General features: G+C 38.6%; 1 protein-coding gene across 4 annotated transcripts in view; it reads right to left on the bottom strand.

The window, feature by feature from the left end:
• Positions 1–20835, bottom strand: part of LOC150089881 (uncharacterized) — a 100707-nt gene that overhangs the window by 56951 nt on the left and 22921 nt on the right. For all 4 annotated transcript variants that reach the window (XM_090389684.1, XM_090389685.1, XM_090389686.1 and 1 more), the window contains one exon: positions 849–927. In XM_090389684.1, coding sequence (XP_090245810.1) covers positions 849–927 — 79 coding nt within the window. The remainder of the gene's footprint in view (positions 1–848; positions 928–20835) is intronic.

Genomic DNA, 20835 nt, shown 5'->3' with positions numbered 1-20835 from the left:
GAATGAGAGAAAAATAGCGAAGCTATTAACATAAATCCAGTTTATCTGCTCAGTGCTGAACTACGTCATAATTTATTGTTACACTTCACTGGTTAGAGAACACACGCGACACTTCATTGCTGAGAAGGTTTTTATTCATTTCGAAAAGAGTTAATGAAATGTTGGATGCTAACTGGCGAAGATTCTTTTTAAAGATAAATAAATATAATGTTTATTTATTTATCTAAACTGTAAATTGTTTTACGTGACACACAAACTGCATTGCGCAACCCATGCCACCAACAATTATAATTTTTCAGGTAATACGAAATATTCTCTTTGGTGCAGAGGTTGTTGAGGTTTTTTTTTTAGAGGATATTATTTCATTAATATGGAAGGAAGTGAAATAAGGATGGAGGATTTCTCTGCAAATATTCTAAGCAATTGTAAACTTGCTATGTTTCGATAATTGCAGAAAAAAAAAAAAAGATAAATATTAGTAGGTAGAAATTCTTTCTCCCTGATAAGGAGTGTTCTCGATCTTCTATTTTTCGAAGATTCGCTCATGCGCACTACGTACATATTGAGTTTGTAATCCAAAAAAAGAGTTGTTGCATTTATTAACAATATTTATGATGGGGAAACGCTTTCAGATGAAAAATTGGTCCTTTGATTTTTAAAAAAAGGGAGTAAAAGGTGTAGACGATGTACTAAAAATATTTGTTAAGTAAAAAATACTGACAGAAGGCAAAAATATTAAAAATATTAAATTGGCATTTCACCAATAATGAAAAGAAACAAAAAAAAAATTGGTTAGTTGGTGAAAAAAAAAGAAAAACTCGATAGCAAAAACAAAAAAAAAAACTTACGTGGCTGCTGAACCACCAAGAAAGATCTGTCTTTTCCTAGAGATTTGGTGGGGCTTGGGTTCAGACACCATATTCACGTCTGAAAAAATTTACAACCATATCATGCTTACGTCATCGTTTGAAAAAGGACGCAAAAACAGATTCACATGACACAAAAACACAAATATTCATCAACTAACCACTTCTTCCAAAAATTTAAAAAAAAAATCAAAAAATCAAAAAATATTTAGCAATTCCATTTATGTGTAATATTTTAGAGACGTTTGGCTATTTTGGAAGATCCGCAAAAGGGACCAATCAGGATGATGATGTCATAAAAATAGCAATCGCACTGTGCAGTCTTTCTACTAGTGTTTAATGAACTGGTTCTAGATAAACATCTCCGGCCAGGGATCCTTAGGAAAAGAACACAAAACACACAGCGCTTAATGAACATCCTTTGCTATCTAACGACAGAATATATAAACAGGAATTGGGATATTTAACACACTACATTATTATTACTATTATTCATTTATTTATTTTTTTGACATCGTAATTTACACTTTCATAATTTCGTTTTAAATTTATTGCCCTTAAATACAGGGTAATTGTAAAATTCAACCCATTTTGGGATGCTTTAGAAAGAAAATAGATTAGCGGAAAATATTGATATTCGAGATACAACATGTCCAAATCATTCGATAAATCTGGTGTAAAAAAAAAACCGTTTCCAAATCTTCCAAAGATTGTGGGTTGTCCTACATTTATGGCGACAACAAAATCTACTCACCAGTTTGACTTAGAAGATATGAGAAGCAAACGCAGATGGATTAAAAGTAACAAAATAATGATGCAAAATAGCCAACGGCAGAAAGAAACAAAGAATACTACTTATACCTTGCGGACTGTGCAAACAGTTAGAAAATGCTTGGGTGTTGGATTCCAGTAAAGATGGAGGAATGAATTTTGATGGGCTTTTTTATATCGAGGCTAAATGGGATGGCATTTCATGGATTTTTCCCGGAAACTCTTCTTTTTTATCCATAAAACCGACCGAAGATTCAATTGTAGAATTATATGCTGACGACTCATGGTCTTGTCTGCCTTGGCGTTTATTCAAAAGCACAACACAACATCCGGCTTGGAACACAACATCCGGCTTGGAACAGACAGAACGGTATCGTCATGTGACCTACTCCGTGATGTCTTTCACCTTCGACTGCTTCGTTGCTCATCTGGCTAATCATTCCTCCACGATCTGGACACGTTGCTTTTCAAATCTCTGCATTTTCCGATTATCCGTTTTATTTGTACAGCGTCCCAAAGAGGGATACTTTGATTATAGGCCCCCTGTACACAAAACAAAAACTCGTTTAATAACAGGTTACCCAGCACACTTATTCAAAGATAATTCCACATATGAGTGAATGCATCTTTGTATACAAATTGTATATTGTTTTGGTTTAATTTTTTTGCTTTGGCACTTACTGTACTGTTTTTCAATGTTTGGTTGCCTAAATGATTTCAAATAGCAAATTTACTTTTCAAAAATATCTCTTCTAAATATAATTGTGTATATTTTAGAAACAATTTATCAATTAGTTCAAAACTTATATTTATAAATAAAATTTCTATCGAACTAACTGAATTTTTTAAATAAACCCACTTAAAGCATTTTATTCTGTAAGTTTATGCTTTAAATCGAGCAATTTTAATTCTGCTACAGCTATTGTGAATACTTAATAAATATTAAATAAATCAAGGCTTATTTTTACAAAATTATCAATCACCATATCCCGGACAAGAGCGAAGTCCCAAGAAAGATGATTCGCAAAAATATACAAAATCAGTAACTTCATCACAGGTCATATTTTATGGTAAAATACATGCTGCTTGCAGAATTTGCAGTTATGATTATTGTTCTGAGGCTGTCGGCTCAAATTAAAAAATGGCAGCAGAAATTTGGATCGTACCAAAATAAATTAAAATGAGTTGCTATCCACTGTGAATATGTTCTATTATACCTAAAGACTCTTTGAAGAAGAAGAAAAAGAAGAAGAAGAAGAGCTCTTTATTGCATACAAAATGCACACGCAGTACACAATATCTTTCACGGCTACAAGCCAGGGGTTTACAGTAAAGATTAATACAATGTAATAAACAAGGATGAGATAGGAGAAAAAAAAAACAATATTATTGCTAATTATACAAGTGTAGGTTTAAACACTGGAAAAAAAATTGAAAAATTTACATATGAAAATATTTACACAACAACAAGTTATCAAGTTAAATTATTCTCCAGGGAGCAGTCCTTTTACAGTGCTGGAATCATCTGAGCAGGCGCAGAAAGTTGGAACACTGTGGTGATGGATCCATGGCAGTGATGGACAGTTCCTTGGGAGCAGGTTCTAATGTCCTGTGACGTAGTCCTGAGAAGGAAGTCGATGGAGTAAGTTCTGCCTGTATTTTTTATCCAATGCGAACTTGTGGAGGTCGCCATCCAAGGAGTGTATGTACTGCAGCATTTGCACAGGTAAGAACCGATCGGATAACTTTAACCAGTTTGGGGTGGCCTGGAGGACTGGATTGGCCCGAAGGCTTGGTACTGGGATTCTCCATCCGCAGTTAGCCCAGAAGTCTGGGCTAACTGCAGATGGAGAATGCCAACCATCATTTTTACAGCAAAGACGAGTCTTCTCTCATGTATAATGGCAGGAAGACGTCTGATGTTTAGAGCTGCTGCCATCTGGGTGGTCTTGGTGCAGGGGGAAGACGAAATTTCCATACGGCCCACTTCAATAGCCAAAATTCGCCCGCAAAAATCCGTCTCAGATGCGTTGCGGCAGTTGAGGTCCAGATTTCTGCGCCATAAAGTATGACCGGATAGACACATGTCTTAATATATCTGCACCCAACGGCCTGGTCATGGACATGCATAAGTTGTTGCTTAAGCATACCCGGAATCGACAGAACTTTATTTGCAGATGGTCTATGTGTGGTAGAAAGGAGAGCTTCTGGTCAAAGATAACGCCCAGATCGGTGTGTTGCTGAACAGCAGAAATCGCAGATCCTCTCATATTGGGTATATTGGGTTGCACCATTGTTGGGTTGCGTTTGAGCGAGAAGGTCAACTGTTTCCACTTCTCAGGATTAATGTGAAGGCCGAAACCGGATAGGAAGGCCTCGACGTTCTGGATTTTCTGTACGATTAAGGCATTTGTGTAGTCAACAGTGTCTCCAGGGTTGATAGCAGAGAACAGCTTTATATCATCAGCGAAGGTGATAATATCAGTTCGGCCCGTCGCGAAAGGCAGAAGAACAGCTGAGAACAAGATACCAGATAGAACCCCACCTTGTGGGACTCCAGCTGTAGTTCTGGTGTAGCGCCGATTGACATCGCGAACAATGATAGTCCTGTTCTCAAGCATTGTCTGACTAAACAAGAGCACGTCTCGGCGAATGAGGTAATACTCACGTAGTAGCCTTGCCAACGCGTGAACGGATACAGAATCAAAAGCCGCCTGGACGTCGATATAAGTAACGGTGATTTCCGAACCGTGCTCAAATGCCTCGAGGATCTTGGTAGTGGTGGTAGCTAGATTTGTAGCAGGTGGTTCTTGACCGGGTGGCATAGTGGATCTGCGGTGGCTGATGTGGCATTATTTGAGTGGTTAACGTTTTCAGAAGAGATTTTTCAAATATCTTTAATAGGCTTGATGCAGAAGAAATAGGACGGAAGTGACTGGGCTGAGAAGCAGAGCGTATTTTTGGCAGCGGTCTTACTAGATAAACATGCCACATAGGAGGGAAGAATTTTTGAAGGATTTTGTTGAATAACGACAGAATGGGATCAACAATAAATGTACTCAGGCATTTCAGCATAAACTGAGGAATCCCGTCGGCGCCAGATGCGGCCGTAGGTGCTAAACTATTTATTGCATCAATCAGCTGATATTTGGTGAGTTGAACTGAATTTAAGGGGTCTGTTGAAATCGGATTGATTGGGAATTCCATTGGTGTAGTGGATTCTGGCTGAGCGGCGAACCTAGTGATATGGTCGAGCCAACTGCTCAGATTGAATGAGTCGATGGCGTTCTCTGATTTGCTTCTATGGAAGAGCTTCCCCTTATTTATGGTAGCCTCTAAGTGAAGTTTTATTGCCTCCCTCTTGTTCCTAATAAAAAGCGCCCTAGCTAGGGAGAAGGCAGTTCTGTCCGAGGGTGAGCCGGAGTTTTTCCATCGCTTATGCATGTTCTGTTTGACATGGAAGCTTTCAGAGACTTTTGGACTCCACCAGGCCCTTGAATGCTCTGTAATGGTTAGCTTCTTTGTTGCAGCATAGAGAGAGGGAGATAGTGGCTATCCATCTTGTCATTAGATCGATTACGAGTTCAGGATCGCATTCCTCAAGTACATCTCATGGGATTGCCTGGGCTGCATAAAAACACCTTTCAGGATTGAGGTATTTGGGCGCTGTAATTGTTTTGGCTGTGACTTTTCTCCTGCCAGAAGTGATGGGCATTTCTCTTTGCACAGAGAGAATGATAGGGTTATGATCAGACTGTATATTGCTTGTCGAGTTTTGATTAGCTACACAATTTGCTGACGCGAACACGAGGTCCAATGTGCTTTCACCCCTCGTCGGTGGTGTGCTCATCAGTTTAAGATCTAATATGTCTAGATGCTGACTCAGTCTTCTCTTGAGGCTCCCCAAGGTATTTGGGAGATTGAAATCCCCACAGACGACGTGCTTCAGTGATGAATGGAGATGGTTAAGCAGTCAATTGAGGAGTTCATCAACTACTTGTGCGTCTGGAACTGGTGGGATATACACTGCGACAATGTCGAGAAAACCGTTCTGGCTGTTGTTGTTTATAGGTTTTAGAGTGACTAGAACTGCCTCGAAAGAATCGGATTGGCTCGATACTGAGCGGAGGATAGAAAATACCAGCTCACTGAACAAAATTGCAACTCCTCCTCCCTGTGGTTTTCTCTAGACGTGCACACCATCTGATATCTTGCAGACCAAGTAGAAGAAAGTGTTTCTTCACTGGCATCAAGCCATGTTTCTGCGAAGCAAACCACGTCCATTGAACTGGACAGCAAGAGCTCCTCAACATCATTCAATTTGTTCCTAATGGATCGCACATTTTGAAATAGCAGTTGGAATGAAGCTGTTCTCTTGACCTTGACGACGGATATACACTGTCTGATCCGTCTATGATGTGTTGCTGGTTTTCGATTTGTCGAAACAATGACAGGGATCGTAAAATTCGGAGATAGAGATGCCGGAGATATTGAGTAGTTTTCAATCGCCGTTGGGAGCCCCTTTTCCATAGGTATGTTAAGGGCGAAATATGGAATTACCTTTTTGCTATGGCCAATCCCATGTAGAGCAGTTTGGTTGTTAACTGGGAATAAAGATACGTCGTCTAGTCAGAGTCTGGACTGTTGTGGACACCTCTCAGGGATATTTGAGGATATTGTTTCTTTTCTGCTTCGTGTTTCATGGGGCTTTGGGATTTCCAGTGGCGATATATGTGAGATGGACCTAGTCCTCATGATTAGCATAGCTCTGGTTTCAGGACGAGGACTTCTGGAAGATTTATATACTTTACTCATCTTTTATTAGCGTTGTTAAACGAAGCTGGTGAGAATCGATGTTACTAATGCTGTGGCGAGCATATTGTGTCAGGCTGGGCAGACTTCATCATCATCATTGGACTTTCCTGAAATGGTAATGCTAGTGCCTAACACAGATCCTTGCACTGTGCAATTGAATCTTAAACTCTCCTAGTGACTCTGTCCACTGTATGGTGGCTGGTCTGGTTCATTATGCTGCAGCCAGCATGATTCCTTGCATTGTAATCTTCCCAATGAGTCTGCCATCATAATTCCTTGTGCTGTAATACAGAGTCTCATTGTGTCCTCATCTTCCTTGAAGGATGGTTGCGGCTCATTGTGTCGTACTGAACTTGGGTATTCTAGCTCAAAGACAGGGGATTGCTTGGTCATGTTTCCGCCTTGTATTATACCTTGGATTGACTTGTAATCTAAACTTTGGTCTGTAATACGGATTTGATTCACAATCTCAACTTTGCCCTATATGATGAATTAGATTCACATTGTGAACTGTGGTCTATATCATAAACATGACTTTATTTTATTTTATTTGATGACCCTGTACACATGGGAGACGGAGTGGGATTCTTATATATCAGTACAGTACTAGAACGCTTAGAATGATGGTAATAGACAGTCTACCTTCACGGGACAGGAACGAAAATCAGTGGGGTGTATATTCTCGATATCCACTCGCTAAAGGCGATCATTTAACACAAACAACACAACCAAACCCAACACAGCAGTACGCAGACACATTCACCACTTTATTGATCGACTTTGCTGGGTACAGACCTCCACATACACACGGCGGGATTGCCATAGTCTAGCTCGGGACTGGCTTCACACAAGAAATAAAAAAAGGTCCCCATGATCACATAATTTCTGCATGATTTATTGCTTCTTCGATGTTTCAAATAATTGTACTTAAAGCAGTTATTTAAAAGATAGAAATCTATAAATGCTGTCAGATGGCGCTGTTGTTCACTTATCAATGTCAATCCAAAATAATTTATTGAAACTCTAAACTGTACCGACCTCCTCTAGCATCTCAGTTCGATTTGATTTAAAATTTTAAAAACCCGGACGCTTTATTTTATACAGAAAACGAAGTAGGCTTAATGATTTTGTATCAATGTTGCCGATGAAGTCGGTTAGTAGTTAAAATCTACAATTGGGGCTTTGCGGCAAGTAACAAATTTGATTAACACCGGTTCTTCTCCATGATAATTTATCGATCTAATGCGGAAGCCTTGGGAATTTTTTTTCCACAGATAAACCTCTATTTAGCAAAAAAAGACAATCTACTTTTAGAAACCACATGCGCAATACGATCTTAACTCTCACAATACGCTAATCCAATGAACAAAGCGATGCCATGCACTTGTATTGCAGTGTTTAGTGTAGAATTCACCGAACAAAAACAAAAGCTAACTTGTATTCCAATTTGGACTGGTTATTTCCTTCCTTTTTTGGCAAAAGTTAACAAAAGACGTTAATCTGATAGTATAAGACATCGATTTCAGGCGTAAAAAGAAACTTAAATATTATGGTGAACGAATTATATGTATTGTACTGATAGAACATGAATTTGTTATAAGCGTGGTACACAATAAGTCCGGAGATTCGGAAACCCTTAACTTATTCAGAGACATTCTTTTCTTGAAGCACATTTTATCGCTGTTAAGGCCATTCATCCAGACTGTTTCGTGTCCACCATTTATTCACTTCTCGATCGATGAAGCCATGCATCCAGACTGTCTCGTCTCCACCACTAAAGCAGTTGAATGTGATATCACGGTATGGAGTAGGTTCGGTTGGTATGGACTGGATCCATACGGTTAGAAGGTCATGTACCTCCAATAAATATAATTTTCTTGTATTGTACCAACTTTACACTGCAATGTTTTATTGTTAATTGCTTGCGATGGATTCCTTCCAGATATCCATCATACAGGAATTGTATCTGAATGGTTCGAGAAACATCCCCAAGGTTTCCAAAATCTCAATGGAAACCTTGGATCGCATGGGGACAAATTAAAACTATAAGGAAGATAAGGAAAAAACAAAAACCTACATCAGCTCAGTTAGTGTATTCACAGTCCAATTGGTCATTTGTCTGGCATTAACTTTACTGCCTATTTTCACAAAATCAACGTGAAAATTACCAAAACACGCGCGGTTGTGATATCACTAATTACAGTTGCCGGCCTTGCTTTGGGAGCTTCGTTCTCCAGGCGTTAGTGAACCTCTTTGAATGATTTAAACTATTTGAACACGGATGATCGTGGCAGGTAAAATTCCTCATACTGTGCTGCGACCAATAATGAATTTTAAACCCTTTCACAGCTTCCATGGAGGGAAAATCAACGATAATGAGTTGTTCCACTAAACCAGAAACATTTGTAGACACCATCTAATAGTGAGATGGGTTACTATGACAACCAAATGATTGCCACTTCATAGAGCCCGCATCACAACGATAACCTAGACGCAGTTTTAACAAACTTAGTACCTATATATAATTAAAACAAACAAAAAAAAAATTGCAGGTCAAGTTTAAACCTAATCCCCGATATTATTGATTACACATTAGCGTAATGTTATCGTCCTCGTGAAGACTCAAGGACAACAATTCCATCCGAATTTAACAACCAGTGTCAACCAGTCATTTTAATCCTGGATATCCACAAGAAACTCCGACTTTCAAAGAACAAATTACTTAACCATTTCAAGAAAGCTATTTGAAAGGATCCCCCTCTCCGACACATTTCTAGTTAATTCTAAATGACCCTATTCTGCACGAGATCCTTAGTTGTTCTGTCTTCTCCCCTTTCTGTTTCGAGGATACCGGCCAAGGTTAAAGAAACAGTTAAGTGTCACGTGCATCTTCTTGCGTTAATGTCACCTCATCAGTTTCTGGTGTCTTTTTCCAGGTAGGACATTCATCAGTCTTAATATGTCACTCTAGCCCAAGTTCTGAACCTTCTCTTGATTTACGAGCGACTTGAAATTTTAGCTTCAAAAAAATACATATCGATGGAAAAAGCAGGGCTGGCATCCGATGCACAAAGAAGCAGACACTGTAATCTGATTTGTCTGTTTCGGTGACCTTGAGACAGACAGCAGACAGCGTTCTATTTTTTTTCTAACCCAGAAATGTATAATGGTGGCTGGTGGTGACTTCTCTGTCTTTCAGTACAACCTATACAAAATCTACAAGTTTTATCATCAGGCTACACACAATATCTATTTGTCATAAGTTGGTTAAAGTTAATCTCTTTGAAGAACAGATCTTTCATTTTGGCCCCATTCTACGACCTCTTATTTTATGTTTCGGGACTCAAAAAGACAAAAGTTTGCACAACAATCTATGGGTACATCCAGGCACTTCATGAGACAGCATTCTTACTGCAATCGTTTTAATGAATTCCACTTCCTGAGCAAAATTATGCTTCTTTTTAGGGTATCTCCAGGATATCTTCCGCATTAACTATTGCTCTCAAACAAACCGTATAATAATAGTGATAATATTTATTATTGTTATTATTACTTTTAACTTGTCAATGGAAATATATTCACTCTACAACTGGCACGATGTTATCATGCCCACCGGGGTAAATAAAGCTGAAACTTGGTCAACGGAGCAGACCGAGGCCTAATAACCTTCGTGGTCGACCTACTCTATCGTAAACGCATTTTGGTGTGCCGGTTACTATGGCAACCGACTGACCGAAAACTAGGAATGAACAACCTTTATTAATTGACAGTTTGTGTGTGTGTATGTGTGCGCGCGCGCTTGGGAAGCCGTGCGGTTATTTCTTATCTTCAGATTATTCTTAATCGTGTGTCTGCTCAATAGGAAAGTTCCCCCCCTTCTCCCGAAGCGTGTAAGACTCCACGAGAATAAGACAGTCGAGAGATAAGTGCCTTAGGTAAGAAGGAGAAGAGGAGGATAGAATAACGAAATCTTCCTCGAACCGTGACGCCTTGAGGCCTCAAAACACTACTGTGAGCGGCCTGAATAGATAGAAGCGTAACAGCAGGCGGAGCGGGTAAACACCCACCTTCCAGTGGCAGATGGCCAGACCAGAAAGGCTTTTTGTTCCGTATCGTGCATCTGTCAAAAGGGAGGAGAAAGTTAGCGAACACGTTTTAGCTTTAAAAGATGGGCGGATTATATTTAGTCGCCTTGAGGCCACCCCCTTCAAAGGTTATCAGAGAGCCAAGTCTGTAACCGCAGAATTCAGCTAAAGAATAAACTTTGTGAAGTATCTCATCCATTCCACTTGACACATATTTACTCTTCTCGATACACACGTTAGCAGCACCCTCCCCCCTTCCCCCAAGAGAGAGAGAGAGAGAGATCTCGCTGGTGGTCTCCGATGTCACGATTTTATTAGCAAATATCCTCAACGATGTTATGCCAGTTCCCCCTCGGGTAAAGCATATTTCTCCAAATTCTTTCGCCTTTTTCGCGTTCATCACATTCCACCGAGAGCTTAAATTTTCCCTTGACTCATCACACTCTCTAAACATCTTATTATCTGACTAATCGTTCTCTCTCTCTCTCTCACATTCTTTCTCTTTCTTCTATTCCCACAGAGAATTTAAAGACTATGCAATGCTCTGTTTAATTTTTAATTCTTCAACAGTATCCTTTATAAATAAATCCCTGTTAGAACAACAGATGAACGCATATGACCGAAGTGGTGGATGAGTCAAAAAATGTCCTTAAAACAACAACTTCTGAAGATCAGTGCAGAATATTGTTCAGATTTGCGTATCTGCCTGATTACAGTTTTTTGTTTCCTATAACCATTACGGGGTTGACGCCTTCTTTCTGTTCTGTTCTGCTAATATAAATCAAACTTTCGTAAAAGTACCACTCATTTCTATTCTAATTCTAGAAAAGCATTGTGACCCATTATTAATGAGCACCCCTGTTAGGCCGGCTATGTAAATAACAAATCAGCATTCCTTTCTTTCGCCCCAAAAAGCACATTAAATCGGTAAGGAACTGAATTTTCAATTAGAATTATTCGGTATCCAAACGTTGGTAGATCCATTATTACTTCTTCGCGACTTGCGAATACAATTCACGAAACCTCTGTACCGAATAAATCAATAGAGAATAGCGTTTAATCCCTGGAGAGTCTGCAACGAAATAAGAAAGCAAACTACAGTCGCAAATCTTCGTCTATTTTGTTTAATCGAATATGTACTTTGATCGTTTTGTTCGTGTTTTTTTTGTTTTTGAGCAATGAAGGAAAGTAAGCGTCGATATATTCTGTCTACAAATGTCTTGTATTCTCTTTCGTTTGTTTTGTCTGTTTTGATGGAAGAAAAATTAGTTTCCTAAAATAGTGTGTATGTTTCCCGTCATATGTGAAGCTATTTCACAACTTCGGCCCGCATTGGGAAACAAATCCAGACCTTTTCTACACTCTGTAAAAGAGGAGTAACACTATCCACTACGCTACCTCTAGTGATAATCTGGAACTCCAATCTTCATCTTGCTTTGAATCCTACTCCAACTGCTCATGAACTCAATTCTGAAAAGCGATTTTGGAAAAGGAAATTTGTTCAGAGATTACGATGATATAATGATATTCCAGTCCATTAAAAGCTGAAAAAAACAACCCATTTCCAAAAACTTTTGAGAGTTACGATGTTACGATTCAGGAAATGCAAAACTGTCCAAAAGATTATAAACCTTTATTCAATGTATAGTAGGACCACCGTTTGCCAGAATTATAGCCCTTGCAAGTAGTAGCATGGATTACTAGGTGTCTGAGTTTCCTCAGACACCTAGATTTGAAAAATGGTCAGATTTGACCATTTTTCCATCAGCATACTTGTAAGCTGTTATGTCGTGGTCGGTAGAGAATTGAAAAACAGAGCTGCCCTTTTTAAAATATCCCAGAAATTTTCAATTGGATTCAGTTCTGCAGAATTAGGGTAGATGTTTTGAATCTTGGGAATGTTCCTCGAACCATTGATAGCATTTTTTCAGGGTGGATAGTTGCGTTGTCATCTTGAAAGAACCCAGTGCATCCAGCTCTAAGGATGAAGCACTGCAGGGTGAAAATGGTGCAATACGACATAGAGGTGTTAACACACCCTTCTAACAGTATGAGTGGAACCATTCCAAACCAACAGAACACAGCCCGTACCATGATATCACCTCCAGCCGTTTCAGTGGGAGACTAGAAACAGTCCAGATGCAGGACTTCATGAGGTTCACTCCACATTTTCAACCTGCCATTAGTGCTAAAAGGTGTAAATGGAGACTCGTCAGACTTCATTATCTTTATCCACTGTTCCATGGTCCAATCTTCGCTCATTGTATAGTTTTGAGATAGTTGCTTTCGACGAACTAGCGATGTCCTTTTGTTTACTCAAATGTGGCTCCTACCAAACTTGCGACAAGAATAACACCTGAAAATTATAAGGGACACCTGCCTTCCCATGATCAGATCGACTAAGGAGTCCCAGAATTACAGGGGTATCCATGACTTTTAGTAGAATAGTGTAAATGGTGGAAATATATAGGAGAAATATTTCACACACACGCTTTCCCAATCACTGGGTTTAAAATCATCAACATCCACGCACCCGATAATGTCAAATGATGTAGCTTTACTGCTGTCAATAAGTTTTGGGTGGGGGATGTACGCGTTTGGTGATAGCAATAAAAGCAGATGGCTGAAGTAATAAGTTTTTTCCCTTCCTTTTTTGAATGTGAATTCAGTTATTAATCGAATTTGGTTTACAAATGAACCACATTTCCATCTCAATGTCAATAAACAGAATGTGGACCTCAGAAAAGTTCTCCGAAATCCAAGAAACACCTTTTCATCCTTTAAAATATAGTACACGATGTAGTGCACACTGTAAGGATGAGATTATCGAACCAATTTTTCATGATGATGCGGAGACTGTGACCCAAATTTGCATCTCTTTCATGGTGACGTCACTCGCGTTCTTAAAAGGTTAGGAATAAATTTAGAAGAAATATTTTTCGCCAACACACTCACCATCACCTTAACTTGAAAAGAGTGCTGGATTTCTTCCTTGTTTAAACAGCCACAAATTGTTACTTGCTAATCATGGTCACGAACAGATTACAGATGCTGGATCGAAGACCTTTTTCGGTGGTTAATTTCGTCTTATTTTCAATTTTTGTTAGGTATCTATTGGCTTTTCTTTTTCTGGAATTCTCTCAAATAATCTCCCGATATGTTCTCTCGATTTAATTTATTTTGTTTTTCTGGACTTTTGTATTTGACTTCGAATTTTCCTCTTCTACCTTTAATGAAGCGCTTAATGAAGTAAGCGTACACAGAATAAACGTTTTAGAAAAAGATTTTGACCTATTTCTACACCGAACGAAGGCCAAATGCATTTAGAAAGAGGACCTGGATCCATCACAGTACGATGCATTTGATGTAACAACCAGAAATTTAAACAACCGGAAAAATAATTTCTTTCAAATATTCAAAGATAAAAGTGTGCATAAAGCATGATTTTCCACGTATAAATACATCATGAATCTGCAAAAGGTTGAAGAAAGTGTTTTGGAGTCTGCATTCTTCGCAAAAGCTAATGAATATTTAATCAGGTAAAAAAAATACTAAAAATTTTCCAACACGCCACTGATCATCTGACTTATCAGACAATAGTTTGCATTCCTTTGTGTTCCTGTTATTCACGTATTTCATATGATATGTTTCCTATTTTAGACACTAAAAGCACTTCGAAGTGTGTGCCATCTGAGCCATAGCTCAACTGGATTACTACAGTGGAAAGAGCAAACAAAAACCACTACGTTTTAATAATAAATGCCGTTGGGTTATTACATAAGCAGCGTTGAGAATTCTTTTACAAGGACTACACAATTTCTCTACTTGCTTTCTGAATAAACTGTTGAAGACTTTCTTATACGGGTACATCACTAGATGAGAACCTTTTCCACAGTTCTAAAACTGCGATTATTAAGGAAAATATTTAGAAATATCGCTATCGTTCATATTGTGTGGAAAAAAATCTATTAAGTCAATGAATTCCATTGGTTACTTTTATATACCGTATTTTTTTAACTATAAGATGGTCTGAGCCACATTTTTAGGAGGTAAATTTGAGGAAAAGCATTTGTATCAGGTATTGTGCTCCATGTATAAAAATTTTATGATACTTATACACTTCCTGGCCAAAAAATTAGAAATATTTTGCAAATGTATAGTAAGTTGTCATATGTTATGATCGTAAGTTTCTTGCTATCAGATAAAAAGCACGTTTTCCGGGTGCTTCTTAGTCGATCCACTCATGGGGTAGACAGGCGATCTTTCCGCTTTTCAGAAACGTGTTATGGTTGAAGCACTTTCAGAAGGAGCCACAATTGAGAAAACAAAGGGAATCTGTGGTGTGTCGAAAGCAAGAATTGAGGAGAAATCGATACTCCAAGAACAAAGCTACAAGGATTTAAAGCGAATTGTGCGTCAGAATAGAATGTCCAGTGTACAGAAATGATAGAAAAATTCAATTTAGGCAAAGAAAGACCCATTTACAACCGAATTATGTGGCGAGAGTTGAAGAATCTGGGATTTGGTAGCCATATGCATGTACAAAAGCCATGCAACCCAATGTACAAGGCCTGTTTTCTAAAATTCTGATTAAATTTTTCCAGATATCTATTCAGTTAATGGGAGAACCTCTCGTCCAGTTTTGCAGGCTCCAGTACATTTGAAGATTATGCAGATTATGCGGTCATCGTTCCCGAGCAGTTGCTGATGAGGGATTTCTGCAGAGACTCATTCTGTGGATATAGCAGCTATTCGAGAGCATTATTGCGTGGGTCTACATGAAGGGCACTCTTCTAAAATTTTGGGTTTTTCCTTGAGGACTAGGGTCATCCAGCCAGTGGATACGGATCCTAAATCTGGTACTGATTTTGCCAACCAGATTGACAAAATCAGTACCAGATTTTCTCGTCTACGGTGGATCTCAAAGCAGCAGCTGCTACACGTCCGACATCCTGTTCGACATCCGCAAATGTCTACCCCGCCATTCTCTATGGTGCAGAAATATGGGCCTCTGCTGCACCTACAAACCTCAAGCGGGTGTACACCGCTGAATACTGGCTACTGAAATGGGCCAATAACAAGCTTCGGCTACCTCCTGCTACCACAACCACCACGATGGCACAAGCACTCGACATCCCAAGGTTGAAGTCCCTGATCGTGGAAAAGAGGCTGGTCTTCACAGCCAAACTCATCACAGGCCAGATATCATCTCCAAATATTTGGAACGCTTGCTTCCACAGCCAAGCCTAAGGTCGGTACCAGCACTCGTGGCTCACCACAACAGGCTTGTACTCACTGAGAGATTTCTTCCCAAGCAGATGCTCCTCGTACTCCACCGTGTGGACGCCGACATAGACAGCATAATAAGTAACAAGAAGGACAGACACAACTTTATCAAAGCCAAAGCCCTTGAACCTTGATATTTATTTATTTGTATTTCTTATGTATTTTTTTCTGTATTTATGTCTAGCTCTGTGTTTTTATGCTGTATTTGTATTTCTGTTGCATTTGTGATCGGTATTTTGTAGCCTTTTTGTATGTTCGCTGTATTTTGTAGCCTTTTGTATTTGTATGCCGTACTTATCTTATCTAGATGTGAACCCCTGGCGCTCGTCGCCGCGATGGGATATTGTGCTGTAACTCTACTTCACAATAAAGATTTATTTATTTATTTAAATCTTGTGTGGTTGTTTTTAATGAAAATCTAGACATTACCCAATTTTCTACCTGCCTCCTAAACCCCTGGATTGTAGCCGTGAAGGGTATTGTGTACGGCGTGTGCGTTTTGTATGCAATAAAGAGTTCTTCTTCTAATATTGAATTCTACCTTGTATCTTTATACTGCCCACTGTCAGCTGATTTTAGGGTAGATGAATTTTTCATGATCAATTTTTGGTTTACCTGGAGAATGCATATCTTCTCGGATCGTCTTGCAATATTTTAATCTCATCTGACATGAATGCCAATCACATTTCTGGTTTAGCTCCTACAATTATTCTCGTGGCTATCACTCACTATTTTAAATAGGCCGCAAAATTTCGCTACTTACTACAGTTTCACTGGTGATCCAAATATTGACTTAACTCTCTCACGATTCACATTTTGATCTGACAGTTTCTGATTGGAGCGTCAGTTTGACTGGTGTACAAATGATCATCGTGTGATCTTTTTCACAATTTCAGCCAAACCTACGTTACTTTCTGACTCCTTGCCTCTGCAAACTATTATATTAGGCCATTATTTAAATTCATCTGCTGTGCTGTATGTGTGCCTTATGTGTTAGTTGCATGTGTTCTTTGGTCGATTTGTCTGTTTTGCTGCACTAAAAACCCCAGTTTCCTGGAGAGAAACCTTGCTATCTACACTTGAGACCGACTAACTCAGTCACGGAGTGAAAAAACCCATTAAAGTTCCTCGCGTCATCGACGGGATTCGAACTCGGGACTATTCTACCCGGTGAAGGAAGGACGGTGACAATACCACTGTGCTATCCGCCCAGACTCCTTGCCTCTGCAGCCGAAACTATTAAGGTTCTATTTGAAAAACATAGACTGGCCTGCCTTTGATTTTTCTATTCTTCGGGACTTGTTGGATACATCGCCTAACAGATCACACACATAATACACACAAACCTACATTATCCACATATCTGGCCCTTTTTTCAGTGGTACTGTTTTTCACAAAGATAAGAGGCGGAGTTGAACTGACGCTCTAGGAGCCGCCCTTTACAAAAACACATGTCCACACGTCCAATCGAAACAACTTCACACTGCCAGTGCTTCATTTTTATCCGAATTGTGATGGTTTTGTTTAAAGACGACAATGCAACTATCGATTGTTTTCCATCATCTACACTGGTCATCTAATTCTCGAAAATTAAGAATATCTGGGATATGTTGAGAAGGGCAGTTCTCTACCGACCACGGCGTCAGATTTCGGCGTCAGGTGACAAATACCTGATGGAAGAATGGAGTTAGACTCCCTCGTACACCTAGAGGAATCCATGCTACGGCGTATATGAACTGTACAAAAGTGGCCCTATTTTAAATTGAGTAAAGGTGTTTAATCTTTCGGCCAGTGAGTGTATAATAAAACGAACCAGTGATGTACACAGTGACATGTGCAATAGTTCTTCCTGTTCTCCCTTTTTGGGTCCTCTGTGATGATATTGTGCAGTTTGCGAGATCCAGGTTCAAATCCCTTTGAAAACTGGAAGATTTCTTAATAGTCTTTTCACCCGAGGCGTAGTTAGAAGGACTGGAACGAAAGGAGCAGGGCTTTCTCGTGATTTATTTTAGGATTTTCATCCCGAACAACAAGCAAATTGGTCAGTGAGTATTCACGTGTGAAATCAGCATGCCAAGTTAACTGACGCACTACGAGCAAAGTAATATGTGTCAGCCACCCTGTCTTCCAAAAAGAAAAAAAAAATATACAGATTTGGAAACCGTCGCAAATTTGTATCCAAAATGTTTCTTACAGTGGTTTATTTAAAGTATTATAACGAATTACTAAGATGTTATTCACTCTTTATTAAAAGTTCTGGTAAATCAACAGCCAATAATCCAATACCCTTTTAATGCTTGCTCAGACCAGATTGAAGAGGTCATTGAACGACTGACAGCAGAGAAATGCATCCTGAAAAATGCTGTACTCGTAGTAATTTTGTTTTAAAGAAAAAATACATCTTATATTTGGAAAAATATGTAAAGTTGGTTATTTTGAATTTATTGGATCGAGACTGTATTATGTTTTCTTTATGTATAATTTATTATTTCTATGCATTTTGTTTTGTTCCTCTCACACCCAGTTAATAAACTTAAATCATGAAGAATTCATTTATTTAAATAAATAAATATTTTAAAGATTCTAGTTTTAAAATGGAGTGGCCAACACACGCGATGGCGGTCCTTCATGTCGTGCTCGATGACTTATGGTTAAAAGTCGTGCTCTCGGCGCACAACATCCCATGGGCCGAATGTAGTGAAAGTCCAAGAAGTACACGCACCAATGCGTTATTCATTAACGAGGGAGACCAAGAATGGCACACACCTTTCATCACTGAACTATAGAGGAAGAAGTCACTGTAGTTTAATAATGAAAAACATAGTAAAAGAAGGCGATTTCGTTAAACCTTAACTTTTTTTGTCATTCAAGAAACTGCAAGTGTAAAACACAGAGTTTCTTTTGAGGGGTTAAAAGCACATTATTATTATTATTATTTATTCAATTTATTGCTTTTCATATTCATGAATCAAAAATGAATGCCATCTTCAATATATATTGAATTAGATAATCGAGACTCTCCAGAAAATAGTATCCTATAAATTTGCATAAGTTGAAGATGGCATTCATTTTTACTGTCCGTTTGCATTGCTTCTTTGGATGAAGTGGGTGAAAGAGTTGACTCTTCATTATTAGGTATCCTCATAGGTTTAGATATGAGTAAAGCAAGGCATTATATAAGTCTTTATGGATTGATTTTCTGTAGGCTTTATTTCTAACTAGTGTGTGAAGATCTATTTGAAATTCGTTGAAGTATTTTATGGTGATTCCCGGAGAAGTGTTGTTGAAGCAGGAAAGATTGTTGAACATCATCATAAGGGAGAGGAAAGGATTCTGTCCGCTCCTTTGGTGGGATGTCGAAGTTGTAACAATATCATTTATGTTATGAACATCTACCCTCTTGGTAGGCAGTTTGACAGAGTGTCGATAATTTTTTCTTAGAATGAGGAGCTTTCAGGGAGTCCGGTCGATGTATGATATTGATCGGGATGTGGTGAATGGCTTCCCTCTTATTCGGTTTAGCCATTTTAGGATCCAATATTCAGTGTCAAATATTGTTTTATAGTGCCTCTTCGTGAGAATCATCTGCCCAACTTTTTTCAATGTTCTGTTGAGTCTACCAATTGCAAAATACGAGCATTTCACAAGAAGATCGATTCATACAGAGATGGCATTGCCAAATTTGGGACGCATGGTCAATTTCCTACTTTTCAGCAAAGAGGTAAAGATCCGAAGTAGAGGAAAAGATATTTTAAAATAATGCTGTGGTAAATAAAGTAAGGTGTGAATGGACACATTACCGAAGACAGTTTTGATATGGAAAAAGTTATATTCAATCTGTGATTTGTTGCTTATGGTTTGCTCTATTCTGAAGAGAGTACCCAAGAGATTGGGTGGTGTAATTCTGTGTTGTATATAAGGAGGCCAATTAGGGAAGTAATAATTGACCATTGCAGGGTGGATGAGTTTTTCAAAGACCTTCAACAAGTTTCATCCTATGGAGATTAGGCGGAAATCTTTTGGTGATTTTGAAGGTTTAGATTTAGGAACTGGTTTTATGTTGTAAGTTTCCCAAATCAATGGGACATATTTAGTTTCGATTTTTTTGTAAGATGCGTAGCAAGACGTGAAAATATATATTAAACAAATTTTGAGTGCAAAGAGTGGGAATCTGTTTGGTCCCGCCATTGCCTTATTGGGTGGATCTTTTATCAAATTTAATAGTTGGTTCTTAGAGGCCTCGGTGTTCGTGTACATGAACAAAACTTAATTTATAGTTTGTACCAATTTGGAAAAGAGGATAACGCTGATTGCAGCGTTTGTTTGTAGACCTGGTGGATGGTCGCATAATCAAACTATGAGGATAATCCCTCCTAAGAAAGTTGTTGTTTATAAGGTGATTTGTTTTTCGGCGTCAGATTGAGAAGTACAATGTTTCTGAAGTTAACAAAAATAAATAAATAATCTTTATTGTACAGATAACGTGGGCCCATCACTTCAACAATGCCAGAGGTTACAAAAATTGAATTGCATAGGACAATATTAGGAACATACAATATTAAGGGACAAGAACATACAATATTAAGGGACAAGAACATAACCAATTACATGAAGGTACACAATTACAATCATTAACCATAGGACACTAGGAATTTATTGATACAGAAAATTTATCGCTGTCATGGCTTTTTGCTCTAAGGCTGTATGAGTCAGTGCTCATGCATCCTATTGCTACACCTTCAGATGACATCCGGTGTTCCTAAGCCATTCTCGCAGGTGAGCAAGTTGATTCTATACCTCTTATTTGCAGCAAATTTCAGGTTACCATCAACACCGGAGTTACCCTCGAATTTAAGGGTGGCTCCTATTACAGAAGAGCAGAATCTTCCTGATGGTATGTAATATAAACAAAATGAAAATTTTCCATTAATTTGGATCCTAAGAATAACAGTACACAGATGTGCTCTTTAATTTTTAATTTGACTTCTCTTTCCACCTACCAAAGGAGACTC

The sequence above is a fragment of the Mastigoproctus giganteus genome, chromosome 2, assembly GCF_048544385.1.
Source record: "Mastigoproctus giganteus isolate SK-2022 chromosome 2, ASM4854438v1, whole genome shotgun sequence".
NCBI classification, from domain to species: domain Eukaryota; kingdom Metazoa; phylum Arthropoda; class Arachnida; order Uropygi; family Thelyphonidae; genus Mastigoproctus; species Mastigoproctus giganteus.
Note: the sequence above shows the minus strand (reverse complement) of the source record. Positions and strands in the feature narration are given on the sequence as shown.